Source organism: Oculina patagonica, chromosome 2 (genome assembly GCF_052425735.1).
Source record: "Oculina patagonica isolate OP01 chromosome 2, crgOcupat, whole genome shotgun sequence".
Lineage (NCBI taxonomy): Eukaryota > Metazoa > Cnidaria > Anthozoa > Scleractinia > Oculinidae > Oculina > Oculina patagonica.
The window spans coordinates 11,116,829-11,140,641 of NC_135759.1; the positions used below are offsets into that span (position 1 = coordinate 11,116,829).

The following is a 23,813-nucleotide window of genomic DNA, read 5'->3' on the forward strand; positions in this document are numbered from 1 at the left end:
TAAAAGGAGAAAAGAAGTTTGAATGTGCTATTTTATGTTATGTTTTGTCTAGCATCTATTAGAGGGTCCACAGAGGAACAATCTACCGAAAAGCAAAGTTTCCAGTCATGAGGCGTTGCTGTCCCCTAATCTGGTTTAGTGACCTAGCACGAACCATAAGTACAAACAAAGGTATGTCAAAGATTTTCGATAGATTTAAGTTTTTTTGAAATGCCTAAAAATAAAAGTTCAAAGAATTTGTTGCGCAGAGTCAGAAACCCATATGGGTTTCTGACAGAGTAGAATTTCAATCTTCATTCTCACTTTTAATTTCATCCATTGCAATTATGTGGAAATGAGTATCCAGAATCTAAACTCTCCCTTCTGTTTCTCCCGTCAAGGGGTAAAACGACAGATTGTAGGTACTAAACAAAATCAGTAGCTCGCTACAACTGACAAAATAAAAGATGATTTTTAAAAGGTTCAACAACTAACTGTCCTTACCTCAATCGTTCCTACGTGTTGCTGTATAATTCTGTGTATCTTGCTCGTTTCTGATTTCACGTAGCGTCTAAAGCAGCGTGCAAGTCTCATGACGTCTCCGGTCAGTACCACTCCGTTAGCAGACTCGTATCTCACAGGTATGATTTCTATCACTCGTAACCAGTCCTTACTGAACATCTTGCTCTCGCTTGCTGTCGAGTATGAGTCCAGAAGAGCAGCATGGACCCTGTCGTTTTCAAGGTCTTCATATAAATCATACAAGTTCCCGTATGAGCGATCTAAAACGAGAAAAACGGTAATATGACCTGCAGACTTCTTGTTTAGATTTCTTTATTCGGAATATAGTTCAAGATAAGCCGAAATTAAATGAACTACAAAACGAAAACTTACGGAGCCATTTCCAAGTTCCCTTTACATCGAACTCTTTTAAACTTTATTTTGGTATCTCCAATTAAGGATTTTAAATTCCTTTTATGAAAAGGTCAACCACAAAGGATCTTTTGACTCAACTTACCTGGGTCTAGTATGGCATTTCGTCTCAGTCCCAGTTTGTATTCAGAGGAGTTAGTAATAGCTGCCACCTAAACAGTATAAATTAATTAACTTTGTTGAAAATGAGGATTAACTTGGTGAGAAATCAACTTCATAACTACCTTACCTAAATCTTCTAACACAAAGTGAACCAATCATATTAAGAAAAGGTAACAAATATTTCAACTTTGGTTATCCAAACCCAATCAACGATGAGTACAATACAACGGCATTTGGAATGCTTCCTTCCTTTATACAATTATTTGTTCTCTCTGACTTTAGCGGCCCTGGTTACAACTGTCGCAAGGCAAATGTATTCTCCTTAAACCAAGTTTAGTAAAACTAGGATGGGACAACAATGAAAATCAGCAGCAAAAACTCAAGCCCGACTTCATTAAGCTTAAACATGTTTACTTGGCTTTGGCTTGCATGGGGAGTTGAAGTTCATATTCATTATTTACGGTAGAAAACTGATAGCTTTGTGCTTAATTTAACAACGAGAAACCTACTGTAAATTTTCTCCAAGAAGCCATAAAACATTTGACATTACTATTGGACCTACAGTGCAAGGGCTTAATTTAGGACATTTCAAATCACTTTTCATAGCTGTATATTTCATTTTGTATTTAAAAGAATTTTTAACCTTTTTTAACCTTTTATTTTTTTTTTTTAAAAAATTTTTTTTTTAACCCCCGGGGTGCATTTTTTTTTTTAAAAAAAAAATATATAAAAAAATTTTAAAAAAAAAAGAATGAAAAAAAAGTGAGGCTAAGTTTTCATAATGACTGTATTTTGGACGTTCGATTCTGATACAAGTTTAAAAGTTTAATTTCAGATTTTTACATGTTTCCCTTACTTTTTTTAATGGTGTTTCGATCTGGTAAACTCTGGCTTGGCGGATGATAGTTACTAGGCTTACGTTATCAGGTTTGGAAATCTTTTCTTAAATTACAAGGGATACTCCTCACCTTTGTTCCGTAGAGCATCCTTTCTGGTTGGAACACCATACTCATGAGAGACGCTGTTATACTGCTCGTGATCACCGCTATCGTAGCGATGCCAGTCCACGTCCACAAAAAGGCAAACATTCTGGCTGGGATGGATTTAGGAATTCGATCACCGTAGCTAAAAGAAAACAGTTGAAAGGAAATGGTACGCCCGGATGGTACGTTTACACCTAATAAAGCTTATCTTTTAAATCAGTTTTTAATGTCATAAACTCTACATGTGATTAGTTTTAGCAATTACTTTTTATAGACAATTTTTAGCATTTCTAAGAATTTTTATTCTATCATTGTAAATAGTTTCATCAATAATGTTGTATAGACAATTTATTATATTTATTGTATTTTCCTTTTTTTCATTGTCTCTGAAAAGCCCCCATGGGAGGTGACAATAAAATTTGTATTGTATTGTAAACAAAAAATGAAAACAGCAATCAGAAAGACTTGAAGAAACCTACCCAACTGTTGTCATGGTAACGAACGACCACCAGAATCCCTCGAGTGATCCAGAGAAGAACGATTTGGGAAAGTCAACGTGGTTCCACTTCATGTCCTGCACAAAAATAAAGAACGTAAAAGAAAAACAGTGAACTACATGAACATTCTAAAGTTTTTAGGCTGCTTTTCAAAAGTTATCCAATTGTAGTTAACTGAATGAGAACAGTTGTTTAAGTTATCAAACGAAAACTGCATAAAATTTCCTTCACAGTAAAGGAAATTTAAAAAATTATACTTTTCCAGCGTAGCAAAACACTAAAATGGCACTAGTAAGAACCAAAATGACACAAAGAGGAAATTTAGACGGATTGTTAACGTCGCACTCAAAATAGGCAAACTTTTCAAAAAGGGTCATTCGAAGGGTAGCTTGTTTAAAGCACCCGAAGATAATCTCGCGAACAGTTGTTAACTTAAGATATTTTGCGACATAGATGACGAGATCTTTCAAAAACCGCGGGCAAAGCCAATTCTCGGCGCGAGACTTCAACCGAGAAAGAAATGCTTTGTTTTCAATATAAATTTTCATGGTTTCGACGAAAATGAAAAGATAGGGTATGAGTGAGAAATCGGTTTGGAATAGTCTGGGTAGAAAACTTATGTGGGGAAGGAACCATGCGTGTGATGAAATGTGTCCTTAGTTAAGTTTTAAACGGAACTTACCAGAGCCCAAACCACGATTCCAGCAAGATACGTCATGATACAGGCGATGACAACTGCAGGCCAACAGCTTAAAATCGCTAGTAGAACCTCCTTGTGAATATCTCTGCGTTGACCGTACAAGAAAATCATATGTTCACTTCGAAAGAGTTCGTTTGTGTTCTTTTTCTTTTTAACAGAAGATAACACTCGGGAAATACCTCGCACTTAAATTGGTCTTTGCTTTACAAAACTTAAATTAAGTGAGGATACATACACGAAATCTTTGCCAATTTAGTAGATAGTATTTATAGCAGGAAAACCTTAAATTTTACATTTCTGGGCAATACTTGAACCAGTAACGCATAACCTTGTTTTTCAAGCATGTTTGTTTTACGGCCGACTACTGGTGGACAAAACACCTCATTTCTAGATATACACGATCTACATATAATCAAATTTTTAGATGAAAATACGTATGGTCGACGTTTGCTAGAATTAGAACTTATCAAGTTAAATTTTGCACACTAGGGTAAATCTTGCAAACGTGTATGTTCAATAGTTTATACTAAATATCAAAATAAAATGATAATCGTTACTTGTTCGATAGTACATTAAGACACGCTTATTTAAAGGCTTAATCAAAGGATTCTTACTAACAAACGTGTCCTGTTCAGTTTTTTTTCACTTTTTGCAGTACTCTCACCTTTTTTCTGCTACAATAAAAGCCACACCTGGCGTCTCCATGATTGGCACGTACTCCGCTTCTCCGTCAGGACTGTTATACTTTTCCTGAGGCATCACCCCAGCGATTCCAAACGAAATCATAGTCTTTGTTCTGATAGCATCCTTGACCTGAGTCACACCAACTTTTTGGGCTTCTAAGCCATCTGCATCAGTTGTGAAGTCGATTGTGGTGGTCTCAAAGTCTCCGCACCACTGACAGCAGTGAGGGACGACTAGCTCCAGTATGGTTGGCAGAATACCGCTTTCCTTGCTACTGTTGCTGTGTGGATGGGAACTCACGTACGGAGGATTGTTCCACCAGTTGGTTGGGATAGTAGAGCGACATCTGCAGGTTCCTACAAAAGAAAGAAAAAGTTAGACTCTATACGAGGCTCACCTTCTACCTCCTTTCCTCTTTCGTATGTAGTAACGAAGAAACGCACTACAGAATTCAAATTTTTCTAGCGCCAACAGGTGTTGGGCTCTATATGTAACGTAGTTATCCAGATGTAGTTTCTCTTTGCATGTTCTGGAAGGTCTGTAATATGGATTGCTATCAGCTTTTATCCTTTATTGCCGGAGTTATGGTATATAAAAAACCTGCCAGTTGTGACTTGCCGCGATGCAACAAAATACACTGTTTGTCTTATACACAACACGGTTTCTTGAACATTCTCTTAACTCCAAACAAATCACAAGAAGGCAGCTCTTCAGGCAGCAGAGTATTATATTGTGAAAAGAGTTATTCCTCCCGTTCACACAGGGTACTATCTAGCAATTAAACATACAAAATCTCAAAACTTAAGAATCATATAAAGAAATGAACACGCTCACTTGTGGATGTGTTTTTGATGGGGCCGTATCCCTTGCTGGTGAAGGCAGCTATTCTTATGTGATATGTGGCGTAACTTTCCAGATCGGTAAGTGCATCGCTTTTGGACTCCGCAGGTAATTGCTTTCTCTTGTAGTCTTGTGGAAAAACCGGGTTTTTATCATGAATTCCAAGGCTGATGATGCTGTACCAAATGTAGTAGCCACGCAGAATACCGTGTATGGTGTGTTCAGGGGGGCTCTCCCATGACATGTAGATTATTGTGGGGCTTGCTTTGTCCTTGGCAAAAACATTCTGTGGTTGCTCACTGGGAACTAAAAACAGTAAAAATTACAATAGATATTTGTTTATCTACAATAGACGTTTTTCGGAGTTATTGTTTATAGACTACGTTTATACCAGAGTAAAAGTTTCTGCTGAATTTGTTGCTTGGTTGTTTAGAATTCTAAATATGGTGGTTGATAACTTAAACATTCTGAAACTAAAATAAAAAGAGACGAATGCCTCTATATGTATTTCAAAATTTTTACAAATTTGCTGTGCAATGGGGAGAATGTCTTATTGCTGGATTTGTCTTGTTAACGTTAACCTAGACAGCGACGATAAAAACTTGCCCGAATGCATAAATGAAGTCACTGGAAACTTTTCTATTGTATTGTTTTATTTATAATGTTGTCCGCCATGTTATATACTTACTATCTTCATCAGTTGATACGTTAACTGGCGGGGACTGGGCACCATCACCTTTTATAGTAAATGCGAGAACCCGTATGGTATAGTAGGTAAACTTCTTAAGACCGTAGATTTCTTTTATCCTGACACCGCGTGAAACAGTTATCTTTGTATATGGCGCGGAAGGTTCGTTCGTCTTTTTATAAAGCACTCTATACCCTCGCAATATGCCGTGCACGAAACCGAGGGGAACTGGATTCCACGTGATTATCAATGCTGTTGAGCTGATATTGTTTGCCCAGAGGTTTTGGGGAGGAAGACTGGGAACTGTATAAAAGAAAAAAGTCAGAGATTAAAATAACTATTTGTGGTAGTTAAAGATACTAATTAGCACTTAATGTTTTCATAATTATGAAATCGAAATTTCATTCGACCAATTTTTAGGCGCGAAGCTTTTGTCAATTTCGTCTTTTACCACTCTTGTGCACAAGAGTTGTAAAAGTTTGTTTTCCGCTTAAATGTCAAACAATGTTTTCTGCACAATTTTCCATTTTAGTTTTAAATATTTCAGTTAATATAACTGTAGCAGAGAATTTGTTGTGGCGTAGTAAATTCGAACTGTTGTTTACTTCAGCTTATTTAATTCTTTTCAGCAAGCATTTTCCAGTCCATTGTTTTTACATGCATGTATTTAAAATAACTATGAACTGAACAGAAGCCATGCAATTAAAAACTTTCTAAAAGCAAAAACCAAACGTTGAAATTATCCGTACCATCCTCGTCAGTGGAGACTATCACATCTGGTGACAACGCTCCATAACCAATTCTTGTAAAGGCAGCCACTTGTATCGTGTAGTTTGTAAACTTACTGAGCCCCGTCAGATGGACGTAACGTTGGTTAGGAGGCACAACAGCGTGCGTGACAGTAGCCCTGTGGTGCTTTGTTTTACTATAGAATACTCGGTAGCCTCTTAATATACCGTGAACAAACCCAGCGGGAACTTCATGCCACGTGACATTCACACTGGTAGAGCTTGTGTTGTACGACTGGACGCTTTGAGGAGGCAAGCTGGGAACTAGAAAGAAACAGAGTTACTTGAGTTCTTCTTCGCGTTTAAACTAACGAGGGAAAATGTGACAAAATGATGAATTAGGCCTTGGGGAATAGCAGATTACAAACCAGTTTAAATAGTCAAGGATTAATAAAAAATAAGTGCGCATTTGGTGAACTATAATCTATGTGTGCTTGTACTTCGATGGTAACACTACATCAGATACTTTTGCTGTAATTTCTCATTAACTTGAAGAGATTTTTTCGTCGTGCGAAGAAAAAAAGGTTCCTTTAACCATTTTAAAGTTCAAGTATTGCTCAGGTCTAACTTCGCAGTGGCTTTCCTGCTTCAATAGTTGACAACAAAAGTAAAGGTTGCAAAGATTGAAGCGCAATGAATTTAAGAAATATTTACTTATGATACTACCCAGTAAGCGTGACTTTAGTAGAAGATCAAAATTAATAAAATCTTTAATATAGTAAAATATTTTCAGGAGCCGTTAATATTTACTGTATTGCGTATCTTTCCTAAAAATTGCAGTGCATAATGAAAATATATTCATCGAAGCCCTTTTAAAGGCGACAAGAATATTTATGTTTGGAAAAATATAAACATCGAACCCCCTTCTAAGGCGACAAAAATATTTATGTTTAAGAATTTAAAATTCTTACCGTCTTCATCTGTTAAGACAGAGATGTTAACAGAGACAGCTCCGTCGCCTTTCCTTGTGAAAGCCAAAACCTTCACTGAGTATGCTGTGAACTTTTCCAACCCTGTGATGTGAAGTTCACGCTCGGTTGGGCCTGTGGTCGAGTTAACGTAACTGCTATTCTGATCACCAGTCTTTTTATAAAACACTCGGTAACCCTGCAGAATTCCATGAACAAATCCTTTCGGTACCTCGCCCCAGGTCACCTGCAGACTTGTCGAGCTTGTATTGTGTGCTGCTAAATCAGTAGGCGGTTGACTGGGAACTGAAATTAAAACAAACGATGATGAGATTCGCAATGCGTAAATGAAAATAGTTGTTGAATTTTACTGTTTCAGAACTTGCGTCATAAAGAGCTTGCATGTCACCTTAGTTGTGACGTTACCTGAAATAATCTCCTTTTAAATTAAGAAAAGGCAATACAGGAAGAGTTGGTCAACTTGATATATGATTGTTGTTTATTACGTTGCGGCTGTTATTAAAACAACAGCCAATTGAATAAATTTATTTGTTTCCAGTCCTCCTTAGAAAAAATGAAGCTTACATAAAAACATGCCTTAGAGTTATAACCAAAGTTAAACTTGATCTCCCAGCAATTTATCCCAGGCTGGAGTGAGAGGAAACCAATCAAAGTGAAAACACCGCGAGATATTTCAATCGAGTTAATTCCGCATCGTGATTCTAGACAGATATTAGTTTCGACTTACTGTCCTCGTCGGTTGAGACGAATATGCTGGTTGAGTTTGCTCCATCCCCAATCCTTGTAAACGCCAACACGGTGATCTCATAAATGGTGAATTTCTTTAATTCTTGCAACTCTTTTTCTCTTGTACTTCCTGAAGTGGAAGCGACGCTGTTGGTTTTGTTTATTCCACTCGCTACTTTGTATAACACGCGGTAACCGAGTAGAATACCGTGAACAAAGCCATGGGGCACCTCGTGCCAGCTTACATGGAGACTGGTGGAACTTGTGTTGTGGGAACTAACGTTTTGAGGAGGGAGACTTGGAACTGTAAACAGAACTCGTGCGTTAAATTTGTGGACACGAAACCAAACTTCACATGCATCAAACTAGCCACAACGGAGTAATATATAGGATAGGAAGACCTTGGAGCCAAGTTTAAATACTCAGTAGTTTGAACTGTGACTTAAAATTAACAAAACGCTTGTTTCTTTTGTTTGTTTTACTTTTTCTTTTGCCTCTTTTTTTATTTTACTTACCCTCCCTTTACGTTTTTTCTACACCACTCTTTTTTTGTAACGTATTTTTTTAACATGCTGTAGGTTGTAATAGATTGAAAGCTGGAATCAAAAAGCACCTGTTCTTTCGTATTTACTCTTGTTTTTTTTTCACGATTTTCTTTATTTTCTGTAATTAGTTGTATTTACAGAAAATAAAAAAAATCATGAAAAAAACGCGACTAAGTACGGATAAACACTTTTGATTATAATATATCGCTTATAGTAGCCAGTAGGGATTATAAATATTTGCTGACTTTATTATAAGTGAGTATAGTAATACAAAAGAAAGAAAAGGTAAGTTAGTTTCAGTTTCTCCTGTTCAGTCGTGCATATGAGTGAGTTTTGATATTTGACAAGGTTTTCTTGAAATGTGTCCTTTCTTGGAAACTGGCACACTCAGCCGTGTTTGAACAAGGACACTCACTAGTCAAGAAGTAGTTACTTGTCGAGCACACGAGCAAATAAAATTTCCTACATGAAAACGTGTCAGGGAAAACTTGCTTATGTGCAATTAGCTTAAAGAACTGAGAAGTACCAGGGAATTACCTACCATCTTCATTAGTTGAAACGGTAACAGGTTTAGATACGTTTCCATCACCAATGCGAGTAAATGCCAAAACCTTTACAGAATAATTGGTAAACTTTTCAAGCCTCGTCAGCTCAAAGCTTTGGTTGACTGTTGTCACATTCTGGTAAAAACTGTCTTGATCAAATTTGAACATGAGACGATAACCTTGAAGAATACCGTGCACGTATCCGTCAGGAACAGGCAGCCACGTGATCATCAAACTGGTTGAACTGGTATTGTGAGCGGAGAGTTGTATCGGTGGCAGACTGGGAACTGCAAAACGAAAATATATCTACTTCTGATTAAGCTATAAATATTGCTTAATGGGCAACTTATTAGTCTGCATACAGTATAGAAATATTAGTTATTGAAATTCGCAAGTTGAAGATTATTCTCTTTATAAAGGCGTTACCATCTTGAAGTGCTTGTTGCTATGCGCATGTGCAGTTTTGTTTGTCAAAAGAAGAAGAACTAAGAAGTTAAAATAACACAAATCGAGCTGAAGATGACATCAAAATATTAACAATACCGTATTTACTCGAATAAGCGCCGCCCCCGAATAAGCGCCGCATTTGGAACAAAAAACTTAATAAGCGCCGCCCCCGAATAAGCGCCGCAGTCCCGATGCGGCGCTTATTCGAAGTATTCCTTTTAACTTAAAACAGCACTACAAAGCAACTATTAAACAAACTTGGACATTCTTTATATCAAAAGCGATGTTTTGAAGTTCAAAGTGACTGTTTTACCGCTCGTTCATTAGTTTTCTATCCAACATTCTTACAATACGTAGTGCTGTAAATGTTGTAATGGCCGCGAACTTTTCCAAGACAGCTAGCGCCACATCTCTATTCAGCAAAAGACGAATACTGACAATCAAAAGACGCTATTTTCAATTACTGTAAAAAGATGAGATTCGCTGTGGTGTCCAAATTTTAAATAAGCGCCGCCCTCAAATAAGCGCCGCACAAGAGGCGCGAAAAATTTAATAAGCGCCGCGGCGCTTATTCGAGTAAATACGGTATGTATCACTGAAGAAATGGTTCACGCTTAGCGTGCGTCAGGTACGTTGTGGATGCACGCGGAAGTTTGGAGAGCACGAGAGAAGCGTAATAATCGCTCGAGGAGATTCCCCGAGCAACTCTTGTACAGCTTCTTTCGTGCTCTCCAAACTTCCGCGTGCATCCATAACTCGATAGACTCACAGCTAGAAGCATGAACCAAATCATTCATAACACAGTGAAATGAATCGAGCCTCCCATACATTTTACAAAACGGGATGATTCTGCTCCAGGCTTTAATTTTCTTTGTTAATGCTTTATGAGGCTAGGAAATTCAAACTGATAGACAATTTGGGCTTGATGATTTTCACATATGCTTAGTGGTGGTGACAATTGCACATTCCATGTGGTGTGAGTCCATTAAGTTATGGATGCTCGCTCGCACCACTGATTAAGATCTCGCGAATTTACTCGTTAATTACAATTAAGCCTGATCTTAATAAAATAATTGGAAATCAACATAACGAAAACGAATTAAATGACAACTTATTTTACTTACCATCTTCGTGTGTCCTTGCACGAGTTTCATTTGTCATCGCTCCATTACCTTTCACTGTAAACGCCAACACTTTGACCACATACATTGTGAACTTGTCGAGATCTGTGAGCTGCGCAGATGTCACTAAGCTTGTTATATTGATATAGGAATTATTCACATCTTTCTGTCTTTTGTACAGCACCATGTACCCTAGAACAATCCCGTGAGCAAACCCTTGCGGGACGGGACTCCATGTCACAATCAAACTTGTTGAGCTCGTGTTGTATGCCCGGATGTCCGTTGGTGGAAGACTGGGTACTACACATTAAAATGATATTAACGCTTCGTTACTATCTTCTTTTAAATTAAGGCAAATAGAAAACAATATTTCCTTTGAAGAAAATTAACGCGAAGGGTACAAAGAAAACACTTTTTGTGACGACAACAAAAACAAAATAAATAACAAGGCCAAACGGAACAAAACCAGGCCGCTTCGTATTCGAGTTTCAAAGTTATCTCCACGAGCGAGGAGAGTATCTTGAAATCTTCCAGAAAAACGATTTAAAGACTTAAAGATTCCAAAAAAGAAAAGGTCTTATAGCTGTATTAACTTTTTAAAAATTAATTTACATTTAGGGACGATTTATAATTTTGAATCAACATATATATAAACTTACTTCTGGACTGCTTTGTACCTACAGAGACGAACAGATTCATGTAATACTCTAATCTAATAGTATAGGTTGTGTGAACTACTCGGCCATCTTTGATGTTGGCGGCTCATTTGGTCCCCTGTATTTCTTTTGTTTATTAAGAAGGTATTTTCTTGATTAATTAACCGAATATTAAGTAAACATCATGTTTAAGGTAATGTAACATCTCTCTTACCATCCTGATCTGTAAATGCAGTTACATTGGCTTCTGGCCCATTCCCAACACTTGTGAACGCCGAAACATGCACGTCATAGGCCGTGAACTTGTCTAGACCACTCAATATGGTGATATTTAGTATTGTGCTGATGTTCTGCTTTCTGGCGTGTATTTCTCTATGTTTGCTGTACGTCACTTTGTAACCCAACAAAATGCCGTTCACCTGGTCTTCAGGAAGTGGATCCCAGGCAACAAAAAGACTGGTCGAGCTCATGTTGTGTGCGCGGAGATGTGCTGGAATAAGGCTAGGCACTGAAATTCAAGTTCTCAGTTGAATTAAGGTATTCGGAAATTGTAATTGTTTTTAGGTGGAGAAGGCTTTGCTAAAGGGAGCATTGTCAGACAGGTGGTATCTTGAAAAGTGTAGCCTCGTGATTTTCAAGTTCATCATTAAAATTTTTTACGAATCTTCTAAAATGTAAACCAACCTTATTCGTTTTTTTTTATCATTACCTTTTGATATTTGTTATCTTAATGAACTGTTGTTCTGCGGTATCTTCGTTTTAATTTTGCACATTAAAAGAAATAAGTAAGTCAAAAGGTGCAGAGTTTAATACGAACTGTTCTGCTCGACATGCAAAAGTGAGCAAGAAATGGAACGAACAGATTATAAGTGAATGGACCATTATTAGAGTGGAACTTATACAAATTACAATATGAAACATTTGTTGTGGTTTAAATTTATGTTTGGTTTAAAATTTTTCAAGCCAGTTTGATTTTTTACTGTTCATTGTCTCAAATTCATTATCGAAATCTCAAACTAAGGGAAATAAAAATCACACTGGTTTGAAAAAATTTAAACCAAAGATAAATATGAACCACAACACACACAGTATGTGACAAAAGATTTGCACTTCTTCACTTACCATCTTCCAATGTTCTTATGGACAGTTTATTACTTGACATGCTGACTCCCCTTAAGGTTACACTGATCACATGTATCGTGTAGTTTGTAAACTTTTTGAGTTCACTGATCAGGAAGTCTCTTACCGTCCTGTTCACAGTAACAGCTGAGGTTTGGTTGCTGCTGGTAAGTTTGTAAGAAATAAGAAATCCTATTGTTGAGTTGTGTTGGTGACAGTCGGCGCATAGCCACGTGACTTTGATACTTGTAGATGTGTTTGATTCTGCGCTTACGTTTCTTGGTGGTTTTCCAGGCACTTAAAGCAAAAGTAAAGTTAATCTATGTTAGAACTCAGAATCAATATCAGTTGAAACAAAATGTGATTGTAAATAAAGGAAATAAAGATTAACCAAACTATGAAAGTATTAAAAATGGAGAAATTTCTTTACGATTTTTCACAGGTTTTCTCTTTAACTAGAAAGTAACACCTTACCTATGAAACATTTACTCTACCGGGAGAGTACGAAACAAAGATCGAAGATCGCATGGAAGAATACACTCTAACAACTGTAAGCTTAATACCAAAATTACTGTCAGGAGTTGACATTAATACTCTCTATAAATTCTGACGCTGACTTATTTGAGCGTAAACAACGCTCATAATGTGCTCAAGACGTTTCGACCGAGAATCTTCGGTCTTCTTCGGTTGTTATCATGGCATAAAACGGCTTTTTAACGGTTTCACATTGTACGCGCGCGCGAGTGACTAATACAAATACACGCGAACGCTGCGCGAGACTATGAACATTATGTAAGTGACTTATATACATCAGGGATGTCTATGTGTTCATTTCCCGCATTCTGGTCCCTCTGCGAATGCCACGCTTCTAGGAAAAGCCTCTTGTGGTAATCGCCTGACTTGTCCACCACCGCTGCATGATTGAAATCCATATCATGGCCAAACGTGTTCGCGTGTTGCGCGATCTTAGAGTTTTTGTCGCAAACACGGACTGCTCTTTGATGTTCTTTAATTCGAGTAGCTAACGCTCTGTCCGTTTGTCCATAATAGGTAAAATTGCAGTCAAAGCAGTTAACTCTGTAAACTACACATCTAGACTGGAATGCTGTGAGTTTGTCCTTCGGTCTGGGGAAGCGTGTGCGTAACGTGTTAAGTGATTTAAAGCCAACTTTGACTCCGTTGTTGCGTAGAACTTTTGAGATTCTTTTAGTTACGCCTTTCACGTAGGGTAGAACAACAAACGATTTTGCGGCATCATTTGGAGTGTCACTGCTGTCTGAGACACGACGATTAGCTTTGCGATGAGAATCACAACTCTTGATAAACCGCAATGGATAGTTATTGTTCATCAAAACTTTAACCACATGCTCCTTTACTCGCGATAGATTGGAGCGTGATACAACTCTAACGGAACGCACGAACATTTCCGTGAGCAATATCATGAGGTTGCTAGAGTTCGTTTTGAGGAACAGTTTTTTCACCCACGAGCAAGAACATTATCACCAAACATTTGGCTGCGCTATGGGTTCCCCGGTTAGTGCAACCATAGCCAATCTAGTGATGGAGTTTGTAGAAGACCGAGCGATTTCATCAGCCCCGCATCCTCCACGATGGTGGTACAGGTATGTCGATGATAGCCACGTATGCCTAAAAAAGGAGTATGTGCAAGAGTTTCATGACCACCTCAACTCTATTAACCCGCACATACAATTCACTAGTGAGGTCGAAGGTGACGACGGCCTTTCATTTTTAGACACCGCAACAACTAGAGTGAACGGGCGCATACAGGTTAACGTCTACCGAAAGCCAACGCACACTGACAAATATCTAGATTTCAACTCGCATCACCCAACTCAACACAAGAGATCAGTAGTTAATACACTCCTTGAGAGAGCGAAAAATATCCCATCAACAAGCGCAGGGAAACGCAAAGAAAAGGAGCATGTGGTTAAAGTTTTGATGAACAATAACTATCCATTGCGGTTTATCAAGAGTTGTGATTCTCATCGCAAAGCTAATCGTCGTGTCTCAGACAGCAGCGACACTCCAAATGATGCCGCAGAATCGTTTGTTGTTCTACCCTACGTGAAAGGCGTAACTGAAAGAATCTCAAAAGTTCTACGCAACAACGGGGTCAAAGTTGGCTTTAAACCACTTAACACGTTACGCACACGCTTCCCCAGACCGAAGGACAAACTCACAGCATTCCAGTCTAGATGTGTAGTTTACAGAGTTAACTGCTTTGACTGCAATTTACCTATTATGGACAAACGGACAGAGCGTTAGCTACTCGAATTAAAGAACATCAAAGAGCAGTCCGTGTTTGCGACAAAAACTCTAAGATCGCGCAACACGCGAACACGTTTGGCCATGATATGGATTTTAATCATGCAGCGGTGGTGGACAAGTCAGGCGATTACCACAAGAGGCTTTTCCTAGAAGCGTGGCATTCGCAGAGGGACCAGAATGCGGGAAATGAACACATAGACATCCCTGATGTATATAAGTCACTTACATAATGTTCATAGTCTCGCGCAGCGTTCGCGTGTATTTGTATTAGTCACTCGCGCGCGCGTACAATGTGAAACCGTTAAAAAGCCGTTTTATGCCATGATAACAACCGAAGAAGACCGAAGATTCTCGGTCGAAACGTCTTGAGCACATTATGAGCGTTGTTTACGCTCAAATAAGTCAGCGTCAGAATTTATAGAGAGTATTAACTGTAAGCTTGCTAAACTTGTCTAACAATATTAAATGAAATTAATTTTTTTGGTCTTCCCATGATATAAGCATTCAAAGTTTCAAAGAATCAATCAAATTCCGAAAACGAGTTTTTGCTACTGACGTGAAAGCATGAAACAAAAAATATCCTGATTGCCATGTACCATTGTCTCTAACTGGCTGGACGGACAAATTTCCAATCGTTCCATCTTCATAGAGTGCCTTGTATAGAGTAGCAAACTGCTCTGGTCCAACACTTTGACCATACACTATAGTCATGTCTGCCAATACGCTTCCATTTCTAAAAATAGAAGGTTTGATACATAGTTTCCTACATTTGTTATAGGAAATATCAATACTGGTTAAGAGGTGGCTGACGAACGCAATTTTTTTTCAGCGCGTAAGCTTTTAAGGTAACTATAGCAAGTTAACAAGAATTTTAAGGAAAAACCGCGCTTGCAGCGGCAGAAGTTGAAAAATCTATTTCCTTCATTTTTTGCTCATTAATAGCTTTAAGGTAGATAGGAAACCTGACTGCCACGAAATCAAATTTTTGCTCGGCCGATCGTGAAAGTCATTCTTTAGTATATCCCCAGGTTTTCAACAGACTAAAACGATAACAGGAACTTAGCAAACAAGTCTTATTTTATTTGAATGAATGTGATGTTGGGAAAATTAACAAAATGACGACATGATTGATTGCGCCACACCTTCCTTGGCACGACCCGTTGGGAAATTTTGATGCTCTTAAATCTGCACTAATTTAGTACAAGGACAGTTAGAATTCAGAACGTGGTGGCTTTAAAGTGTATAAGAAGGTTATTGGATATCTTGCTACTTACATAAATCGATGACATTGGACATCCCTTACGTAGCTCGATTCCTGTCCATACAATAAAAATACCTGCATAGGAGAAAGAATGACACCAATATGTCAAAGAAGGATCAACATATTCGTATATGTCTTGGACCAGTGTAATCGTATTGTGGAGAAATAGAACTGATCTGATTTTGTGGATGTACTTACCAGCAAAGTGTCCAATGGTACCACGTATCTAAAGTGGCAGTTTTAACAACGTGTGTGCGTATTTATGTGCTGTTTTGTGTTTTTAATGCGCACTTTGTCAAAATAACAAAAATTGAATTTATAATGCGCATATTACGTTATTAAAAATTTTTATGTTCACATGCGCACTACAAATTACTTGAAGGAAGATTGTTCCAAACTTTTGGTCTAGCATTCTAAATCCTTTTTATCACCAAGCGAGACCAAACCCTTGATGACACTATTGAAGCAGTTTTATCTGATCAAAGGTTATATGAAGATAACGAATCTTACGTTCTGTTGAATGGTTCTAGTCAAATTCTTGAAGTTCTCGCTTCCCGGATCGGAAAGGCTTCTGTTCCACTTTACGTTGTCGATTCGAACCGTCAAGTTAACTGGCACAACTAGATTACAAATAGAAATTACTGTCAGGGTAAAAAATGCCAATATGTTTTATCTCCATAAAACAAATCTGTATATCATAATTTTGCTGAATTTATTGTTTAAGCTATTTTTTAATGAAGTAAAATGAAATTTTTAAAAGTGCAAACTACACTGCGTTTACATGCTTGGTTAATCATCAACTCAAGGGGATAGGTAAATATAACAGAATTTTATAAAATGTCTATTACACACCCAATACAAACTCAGTGTCAAGAAAAGTACAATGTTTATATGGCTTCACCTACTAGTTAACCAATCAGAGTGCGATTTTTTTCTTTAAAAAAAATAAAGCAATGAACGTTAAAAGATAATAGACCTCAGCCTCACCCTCTTCCAGTGTTCTGACGTAAATTTGATAACTAGATATTCCGAGACCCCATCTGGAAACACTTCTTATCCAAACCGTGTAGTTAACAAACTTTGCCAGGTTTCTAATCTCTACGTCACTTTCTGTTAAATTAACATCAGTCCACAAAATCGTCTCATTATGTTGGCTTGTTGTGATATAAAAAACTTTCAGCAATATGACATCCCAGTTGTGTGGCACGGTGTTCCATTCCACTCGAATGCTGGTTGTACTTGTGGCATGTGCTGATATGTTTTGTGGAGGTTTTCCTGGAACTAAAACAATTTAACAAACACAATTTATTTATTTTTATTTATTTTAATGTTGGTATTGATGTAATATATCAAACATGAGCGACAGTGTTTCATTGGGATATCCAAACACCAAGAAGAGAGTTGAAAATACGACGCGCAGCGAAGTATTTTTTACGAAATTCGAGATGTTTGGATAGCCGATGAAACACATCTCGAGTGTTTGATATATCTTTTCAATCAAAACAAAAGCTACGGAGAAAACGGAGAAATTAAATCGTAAAAATCTTTGCTCATTAAGAACGGGTTTCCAAACCTCCTTCACGGATATGATTTTCTTTGTTTTAACTTGATGAATTAAAAATAAATTTGAGAAACCACGATATCATATGTTGTCGTCTACTGGGGCGAGATAATTGAAAGCAGATTAAAAACGTAACTCTTGGATTAAACGTTGATCGATGTTTTAATTTGACTGGTATAAAAGTGTTTTTTCATTGCCATTTTTTGTGGAGTTCGAGAATACCGGAAGTCGAAGTGAAAACAGGAAGACTGAACTTAAACAGAAAATCTTACTGAAAAGATACAAAACTGAAAGAATAATTGATCCTAATCCTGGATTAGCTTAAACTTGCTTTGAACAACAAGGCCCAGGATGAAATTGACAAAATGACAACTTACTGCTATCCCATATTGGTTGTACAGATAAGTCACCAAAAGAGCCATTCCTGTATAGGGCCTGGTACAGAGTTATGAACAGTTTCATTTCCACGTGTTGACCGAAGATAATTTCTATGCCAGCAACAACTTTTTCACTGTCATTCCTGGAATATTCAAAATAAAAACTGCCTGTAGACATTCCATAGCGACCTTTCCATCTTATCATCTAGACAAATTTTAATAACTTAAGATTGAAAACCAATTGCAAGGCCTGTCTCCATTAACACATTCGTTCCCACCCCCATGAACAGAGATGTCGCTTTAACGAGAGCACGGGACGTTTCCACAAAAAATATATGAGACTACCTATGTTTCTCCAACAAGGTAAGATTGGATTATACGGTAAGATATTTTTTCACAAAAAACTGTGCTCTGATGAAATTAAATTGATCAAGTAAAAAAAAACTGATAAAGTATAAAAAGTTACCTGAAACTGTGAATGGCTATGTCACGTAGATGAGTTTCGTTGCGATACATTTCTTCCACCTAAAAACAAAAAAAAAGAGAATAAGAAATATGATTATATCAAAGTGTGATCTTTGTTCAGCGATCACATCTCTGCTCTGTAGATCGCGATACACCGTTTATTTCAGCTGTTATCTTGTTTCTAACTGTTTCGTGCATTTTTGTTTATCTCCGCCACGATACCAGACAAATATTTCAATAGAAAGGCAGTGATACGAATAGCAAATACTTACACTACTTTCTAACTTTCTTGATAGGTTCACGAAAGTTTCTGAAGATGTGTTTGAAAGATCTTCAGTCCATTCTTCGTCAGGCAACCGAACTGTTATGTTGACAGGAACAACTAAAAGAGAATTTGATTAACATTGCCACTTATAATATTCTACTGGTCTAGGAACTTGTTTTAAACAAAAATAGTTAGTTTATGTATGGAACATAAATATAAATTCCCTATTAATTTGCTGGTGTAGATGAGAAAAAATGGCCAATTTTTATGTGACAAATATGTGTTGAGAGGCTTGCGTGTCAGCTTTTATGTGACAAATAAAAGCTGTCACATACGAAAATTGCTCGTGTAGACGACTCGTCACACAAAATGTGGCAAATATTGCGTTAGCATATGTGGTCCCCATTCTCCCAAACTCCCACTGGGCACTGTGTGCGTATCTCTGCTGTCGAAGGTCCTTACTGGCGCACTTAACTCTAGAATGCTGACAAATAATTGTTGTGTCATCTACATGATCAAATATATTTGGTCAAATACAAAATTGCCGGTGTAAACGCGGTTTATGGTGATCCAAGCCAAAACATTTCTCAGTTCAAAACAAAGCGTCTGTATTTAGAGAGGAAAGTCGCATCAGAAGCAGCTGGTACCTTATTAATCAGAGGACTTAGACTAAAAACTGACTTTGTGTAGAAAGAATTACTGAAACCGTTGGTTACCTTTTCGGAGCAAGTCGAAAATCAACGTTAAACTAAAGCCACATACGAATCTGGCATAGAACGCTTTTTCAACTGCATAGCTTTAAGTGGCTATCCAGTATAAGATATGTTTAAAGAAATTTGGTCACTTCTATTTACACACCTTCCTCCAAAGTTCGTATTTTGAAACGTTCACTTTCTCCTCCCAGTCCTCGGGACGTAACACTCTTTATCCAGACAGTGTACCACGAAAATTTCTCTAATTTATCCAGTTCAACAAATCCAGTCGTTGCGTTCGTGTTTTTAATATTTGTCACTGACGAATTCCCTTGAAGCAGCTTATAAAAAATACGCAAAGCTGTGGTGGGAATAGCTGGCTCGTGAGATGGCGATGAAAATTTCCATCTTATTAACACGTTTGTTGGATTGATGGCTTCAACTGACATGTTTGTGGGAGGTTTTCCAGGAACTGTGTATTTAGAGAAAGAATGTTATATAGTTGGCAAAGCAAATAAGACATACTCAGCAATAGTATACATAATACATATTACATAATTTTTATACTATTAAAACTAGGTGAACATGAATTTGTCCTTCCTACGAAACCGCATTACTGTCTACTTACTGTTATCTGAGATAGGAGTCGCTGTCATGTTTCCCAGGGTTCCATTCTCATACAGCATTTTGTACAGAAGAATAAAGGCAGACATTTGCACGTGCTGGCCATACGTAATTTCCACTTCCGCCGCAACCTTTCCACTGTCATTTCTAAAATTCAAGACCTGGATCTTACTTTTACGTCAAGTTCACAAAATTAAAACATAATAATGTATGCACCTAACAAGGCTGCAACGTTCTTTTACACTCGCAGTTTAATTTATTTTTTCTTAGCTTTTTATCTTGGAGTCACACTTGACCGTTATCTTACTTTAAAAAACTCACATCAACAATATTTGTCGCTTCGCCTCACGTTCTATTTACCAAATCGGAAAAATTAGAAACTTTTTATCCAGATCTGCTACGGAACGTCTTATTCATGCTTTCGTTTCTTCAAAACTTGATTACTGCAACAGTATTCTTCTCGGACTCCCCTCCTATGAGTAAGAGAAACTACAACGGTTGCAGAATACAGCCGCAAGACTAACTGCTAGAGCAAAAAAGTTTGCTCATATCACTCCAGTTTTAAAGAGTTTACACTGGCTTCCGGTGAAATAAATAATTATTTTTAAAATTCTCTTGGTAACGTACAAAGTCCTCCATGGCTTTGCACCCGGCTAATTAAAAGACCTGCTTTTTAACTACACGCCTCATCGTTTACTACGATCAAGTAGCTTAAACCTACTGTCTATTCCTAAGACTAAAACGGTTACCTATGGTGACAGATCGTTCTCAGTGATTGCACCAAAGCTATGGAATGACTTGCCCATTGTAGTCAAACAGTGCTCCACAGTTGACTCTTTTAAATCGAGACTTAAAAAAACTTTTCTTTTTAACAGCGTTTATTTTTGATTAGGAATAGAACTAAAATTGTAAAAAGCATTGAGACTCCGTCAGGCTGTAAAATGCGTTTGCATCTTTTTATTATTATCATTATTATTTTTCCTTTAGGAAATCTGAGTGACGCTTAAATGATGATTTGATTTAGTTTATAAAAGTTTTGGTATATTGATGATTGTCTTTGTCTATATTGATCAATGTCCATCCATTTCGAAATGGATAATTGCCCAATATAGGTTAAATATTATTTTTTATTATTATCCATGTCAGTTTCACAATATGTTAACGTTGCAAGGATAAGTTGACTACTTTTGCTAATGAAAAGATTTATTGGTCGTTCCCTAGCAAACTAGTAGGATTTTAATCACAACTTACATAAACGAATTGCACACAACTCTTCGTAACTGGACCATTTCTTTATACAGGAGATACACCTACAAAAATAAAGAAATAACGACCTCAGAAATAACGATATAGAATAAACGCAATATTTTACAAATAATTGACTTGTTGATTCAAAGTTCAGCTAGAAAGGGGATTTGTCAATTATCAAAAAGCTATTCTCTTGCTGTTTTTACCATTCCTGTACTTACATTTCGCTGAATTCTCGTTGTTATGTTTTTAGAAGCGTCGCTGGTGTCATTAAGGAGAGCTTCAGTCCAGGGGACATCCAGCTTGATCGTCATATTCATTCGAACCACTTAAATGTAACAAATAAATAATTGTAAAACTACTTGATGACAACATTAAAAGATGTATTATGTTTCTTTTTTACAAATCAAACCATTGTATTGGCAAGTGCTCAGCGTTCAGACGTTTCCTTCGATTGAAATAAAATTGATGATTTCAATCGAAGGAAACGTCACAGTATTTGAGAGAGAAAAAACATGGAAGTAAAAATGATTAGAAAGGAAAAAAAAGATGGATAAGGTAGAAAAGAGTAAGGAAGATTGTGAACAACAAAATTGAAAAGTAGAATGAAAATTTAGCGAGAATGTTTCAATTCTGTTGTTTTAAATGTATGCATACTTGTTTCTTATTGGTCTTCTATTATCGCTTCCAGTGATGTTTATACACTTAGTGAACTATTATTTTCAATGAACACTAAGCATTTGCGTTTATCCTCTGCCAGTTATTTATAAATTAGTCAGTAACTCTCATTTATTTTTTTCTTTGTTCGTGAGCGGGCGGTATTCTACAAATCCTGCGATCTGATTGGTTCCGGGAGCGGGCGGTATTCTCCAATCCGGCCCGCTCACAGCAGGCGGTATGAATCGTCGAGTGTGTTTTCCGCGCGAAATCATTTTGCAGCGTTGTACGAACGAAAACATGAAAGATTTGCTCTGCAAAATCAAAATAGCTGCTCACCAGTCGTTGTAAATGAGAAAGGACAAAATAGAAGTGGAATTAAAGGCCTCGAAGTTCTTCCAAAGGCGAGTAAACATTTCTTTATCGACAAAATCGAGTTCTAGTTTCGTAGTTTGTGGTTGTTTGTACATTTCGCAATCATTTTAACGCCATTGCGGTAAGCTGCACCGGTTTTTAATTTCAATTTTGAGTAACAACTGCCTTTTATCGGCCACTTTTTTGCCAAAACAAAACACTAGTTGATATCATTCAAGAAAATGAGGTTCTTTAATTAAAAACAGTCAAAATAATTCTCGCAATATTGTGACGTACGTCCAAACTACGCATTTCATTCAGTTTCACTTTCGCACTGTTCATCACAAAGATATTCTGCTAGGAATCAACGCAGAGTTTATTAATTCATTAAAAACAAGTATGTTAAGCTGTACCGAAACTGTCTTTCAGGAGATAACATTTTTTAGTCTGAGAATTACTATCCTACGAACACAATTCCTTTCAAAACATTCATCGGGACTGTCGGGAAGCCGAAATCGATTTAAAAGCGTTCAGTTTTGTCAATGATATAAATGCTTTGCCTCGATTTTACATTTAAGCCATATTTACTACTTCAATTTCTTTTATTGAATCTCTTCAGTGTTAATTTAATATGCTAAACCTTTCTGTTAGTTCGGTTCATTTAAGCGAGGCTATTTTATTCCGAATAAAATGACAAACAAGCAGCATTTTACACTCTTGCTAATCCGTCGATCGACACAACATTGAAATGACGCGCGTCTACAAACAAAGATTTGGTGAAAAAATCTTCTTAGGTTTCTTTTAAAAACAAATAAAGTAGGAAAAAAATAAAAACGTTATTCACCAGCCTAGGTCGGTCCGTATTGGGAAAAACTGTGCCCTCGGTCTTGGAACCGCCCGAGGCCGCAGGCCTCGGGCGGTATCCAAGACCTCGGGCACAGTTTTTCCCAATACGGACCTCCCGGCTGGTGAATAACCTATATAACTCTCACCTTGTTCTAACGTCCGTGTTTTTACTGCTTCACTTTTTGGCCCGACGCCACGTGAGGTTATGGTCTGTAACCAAATGAGGTAATACTCAAAATGTTCCAAATTTTGTATAACGACGTGTCTGTTAGATTTGTTTACGTCAACAAAATGTGTTAATGTAACATTTTTGTTATCAGTGAAGGCATAGTAGACACGGAATCCTAAGAATGAGAAGACTTCACAATGATTCGATCGCGGCAGGCTCCAGTTGACAGTGATGCTAGATGGACTCAATGCCAGTGGAGTTATGTTTGTCGGCGGCTTTCCTGGAACTAGAGAGAAAACAAAATCGAATCTCAGAAAGTATTGCCAACTCAGGGCATCTTGTAAAGTATCTCAGTTGTCCCAATAGTATTTTATCAGACCTGATCTCAAACATGGTATGACACGTTAAAAATAAATCAGGTAAGGTAGACTAAAATAGAATTGAGGTAATCTGGGGTTCGACCTCCAAAATATTTCCTCCGAGCAGTTCGTCATCCTTTCTCACCAAGCAGTACACAGTTCTTTTGGATAAGGTATTTAGTTTTGACATAACCTGTTCTCAGTCATGCCTGTCTTTGTTTTACCTGTAATTGGATGCTTTTGAGTCCTGATTATATTCCAGTTTTCTTTTGTTTCAATTTACTTCAGTTTGTGATCTTATTAGCTGTTGCACAGCGTTTGAATGAATGATTGAATGAATGAATGAATGAATGACAACGTGTCT

General features: G+C 37.3%; 1 protein-coding gene across 1 annotated transcript in view; it reads right to left on the bottom strand.

The window, feature by feature from the left end:
- LOC144643039 (uncharacterized) overlaps window positions 1–23,813 on the bottom strand; it is a 37,166-nt gene that overhangs the window by 4,271 nt on the left and 9,082 nt on the right. Inside the window, exons 12-38 of the mRNA XM_078502158.1 lie at window positions 23,068–23,376; window positions 21,286–21,392; window positions 21,068–21,126; window positions 19,821–19,963; window positions 19,359–19,664; window positions 18,508–18,617; window positions 18,237–18,295; window positions 17,771–17,913; window positions 16,820–17,113; window positions 16,343–16,452; window positions 15,846–15,907; window positions 15,168–15,304; window positions 12,286–12,579; window positions 11,378–11,671; window positions 10,511–10,807; window positions 8,936–9,226; window positions 7,851–8,153; window positions 7,106–7,408; window positions 6,156–6,458; window positions 5,407–5,709; window positions 4,713–5,024; window positions 3,859–4,234; window positions 3,177–3,279; window positions 2,477–2,571; window positions 1,983–2,139; window positions 998–1,064; window positions 484–761 (exon numbers count right to left, since the gene is read on the bottom strand). Coding sequence (XP_078358284.1) covers window positions 484–761; window positions 998–1,064; window positions 1,983–2,139; window positions 2,477–2,571; window positions 3,177–3,279; window positions 3,859–4,234; window positions 4,713–5,024; window positions 5,407–5,709; window positions 6,156–6,458; window positions 7,106–7,408; window positions 7,851–8,153; window positions 8,936–9,226; window positions 10,511–10,807; window positions 11,378–11,671; window positions 12,286–12,579; window positions 15,168–15,304; window positions 15,846–15,907; window positions 16,343–16,452; window positions 16,820–17,113; window positions 17,771–17,913; window positions 18,237–18,295; window positions 18,508–18,617; window positions 19,359–19,664; window positions 19,821–19,963; window positions 21,068–21,126; window positions 21,286–21,392; window positions 23,068–23,376 — 5,615 coding nt within the window. The remainder of the gene's footprint in view (window positions 1–483; window positions 762–997; window positions 1,065–1,982; window positions 2,140–2,476; window positions 2,572–3,176; window positions 3,280–3,858; window positions 4,235–4,712; window positions 5,025–5,406; window positions 5,710–6,155; window positions 6,459–7,105; window positions 7,409–7,850; window positions 8,154–8,935; window positions 9,227–10,510; window positions 10,808–11,377; window positions 11,672–12,285; window positions 12,580–15,167; window positions 15,305–15,845; window positions 15,908–16,342; window positions 16,453–16,819; window positions 17,114–17,770; window positions 17,914–18,236; window positions 18,296–18,507; window positions 18,618–19,358; window positions 19,665–19,820; window positions 19,964–21,067; window positions 21,127–21,285; window positions 21,393–23,067; window positions 23,377–23,813) is intronic.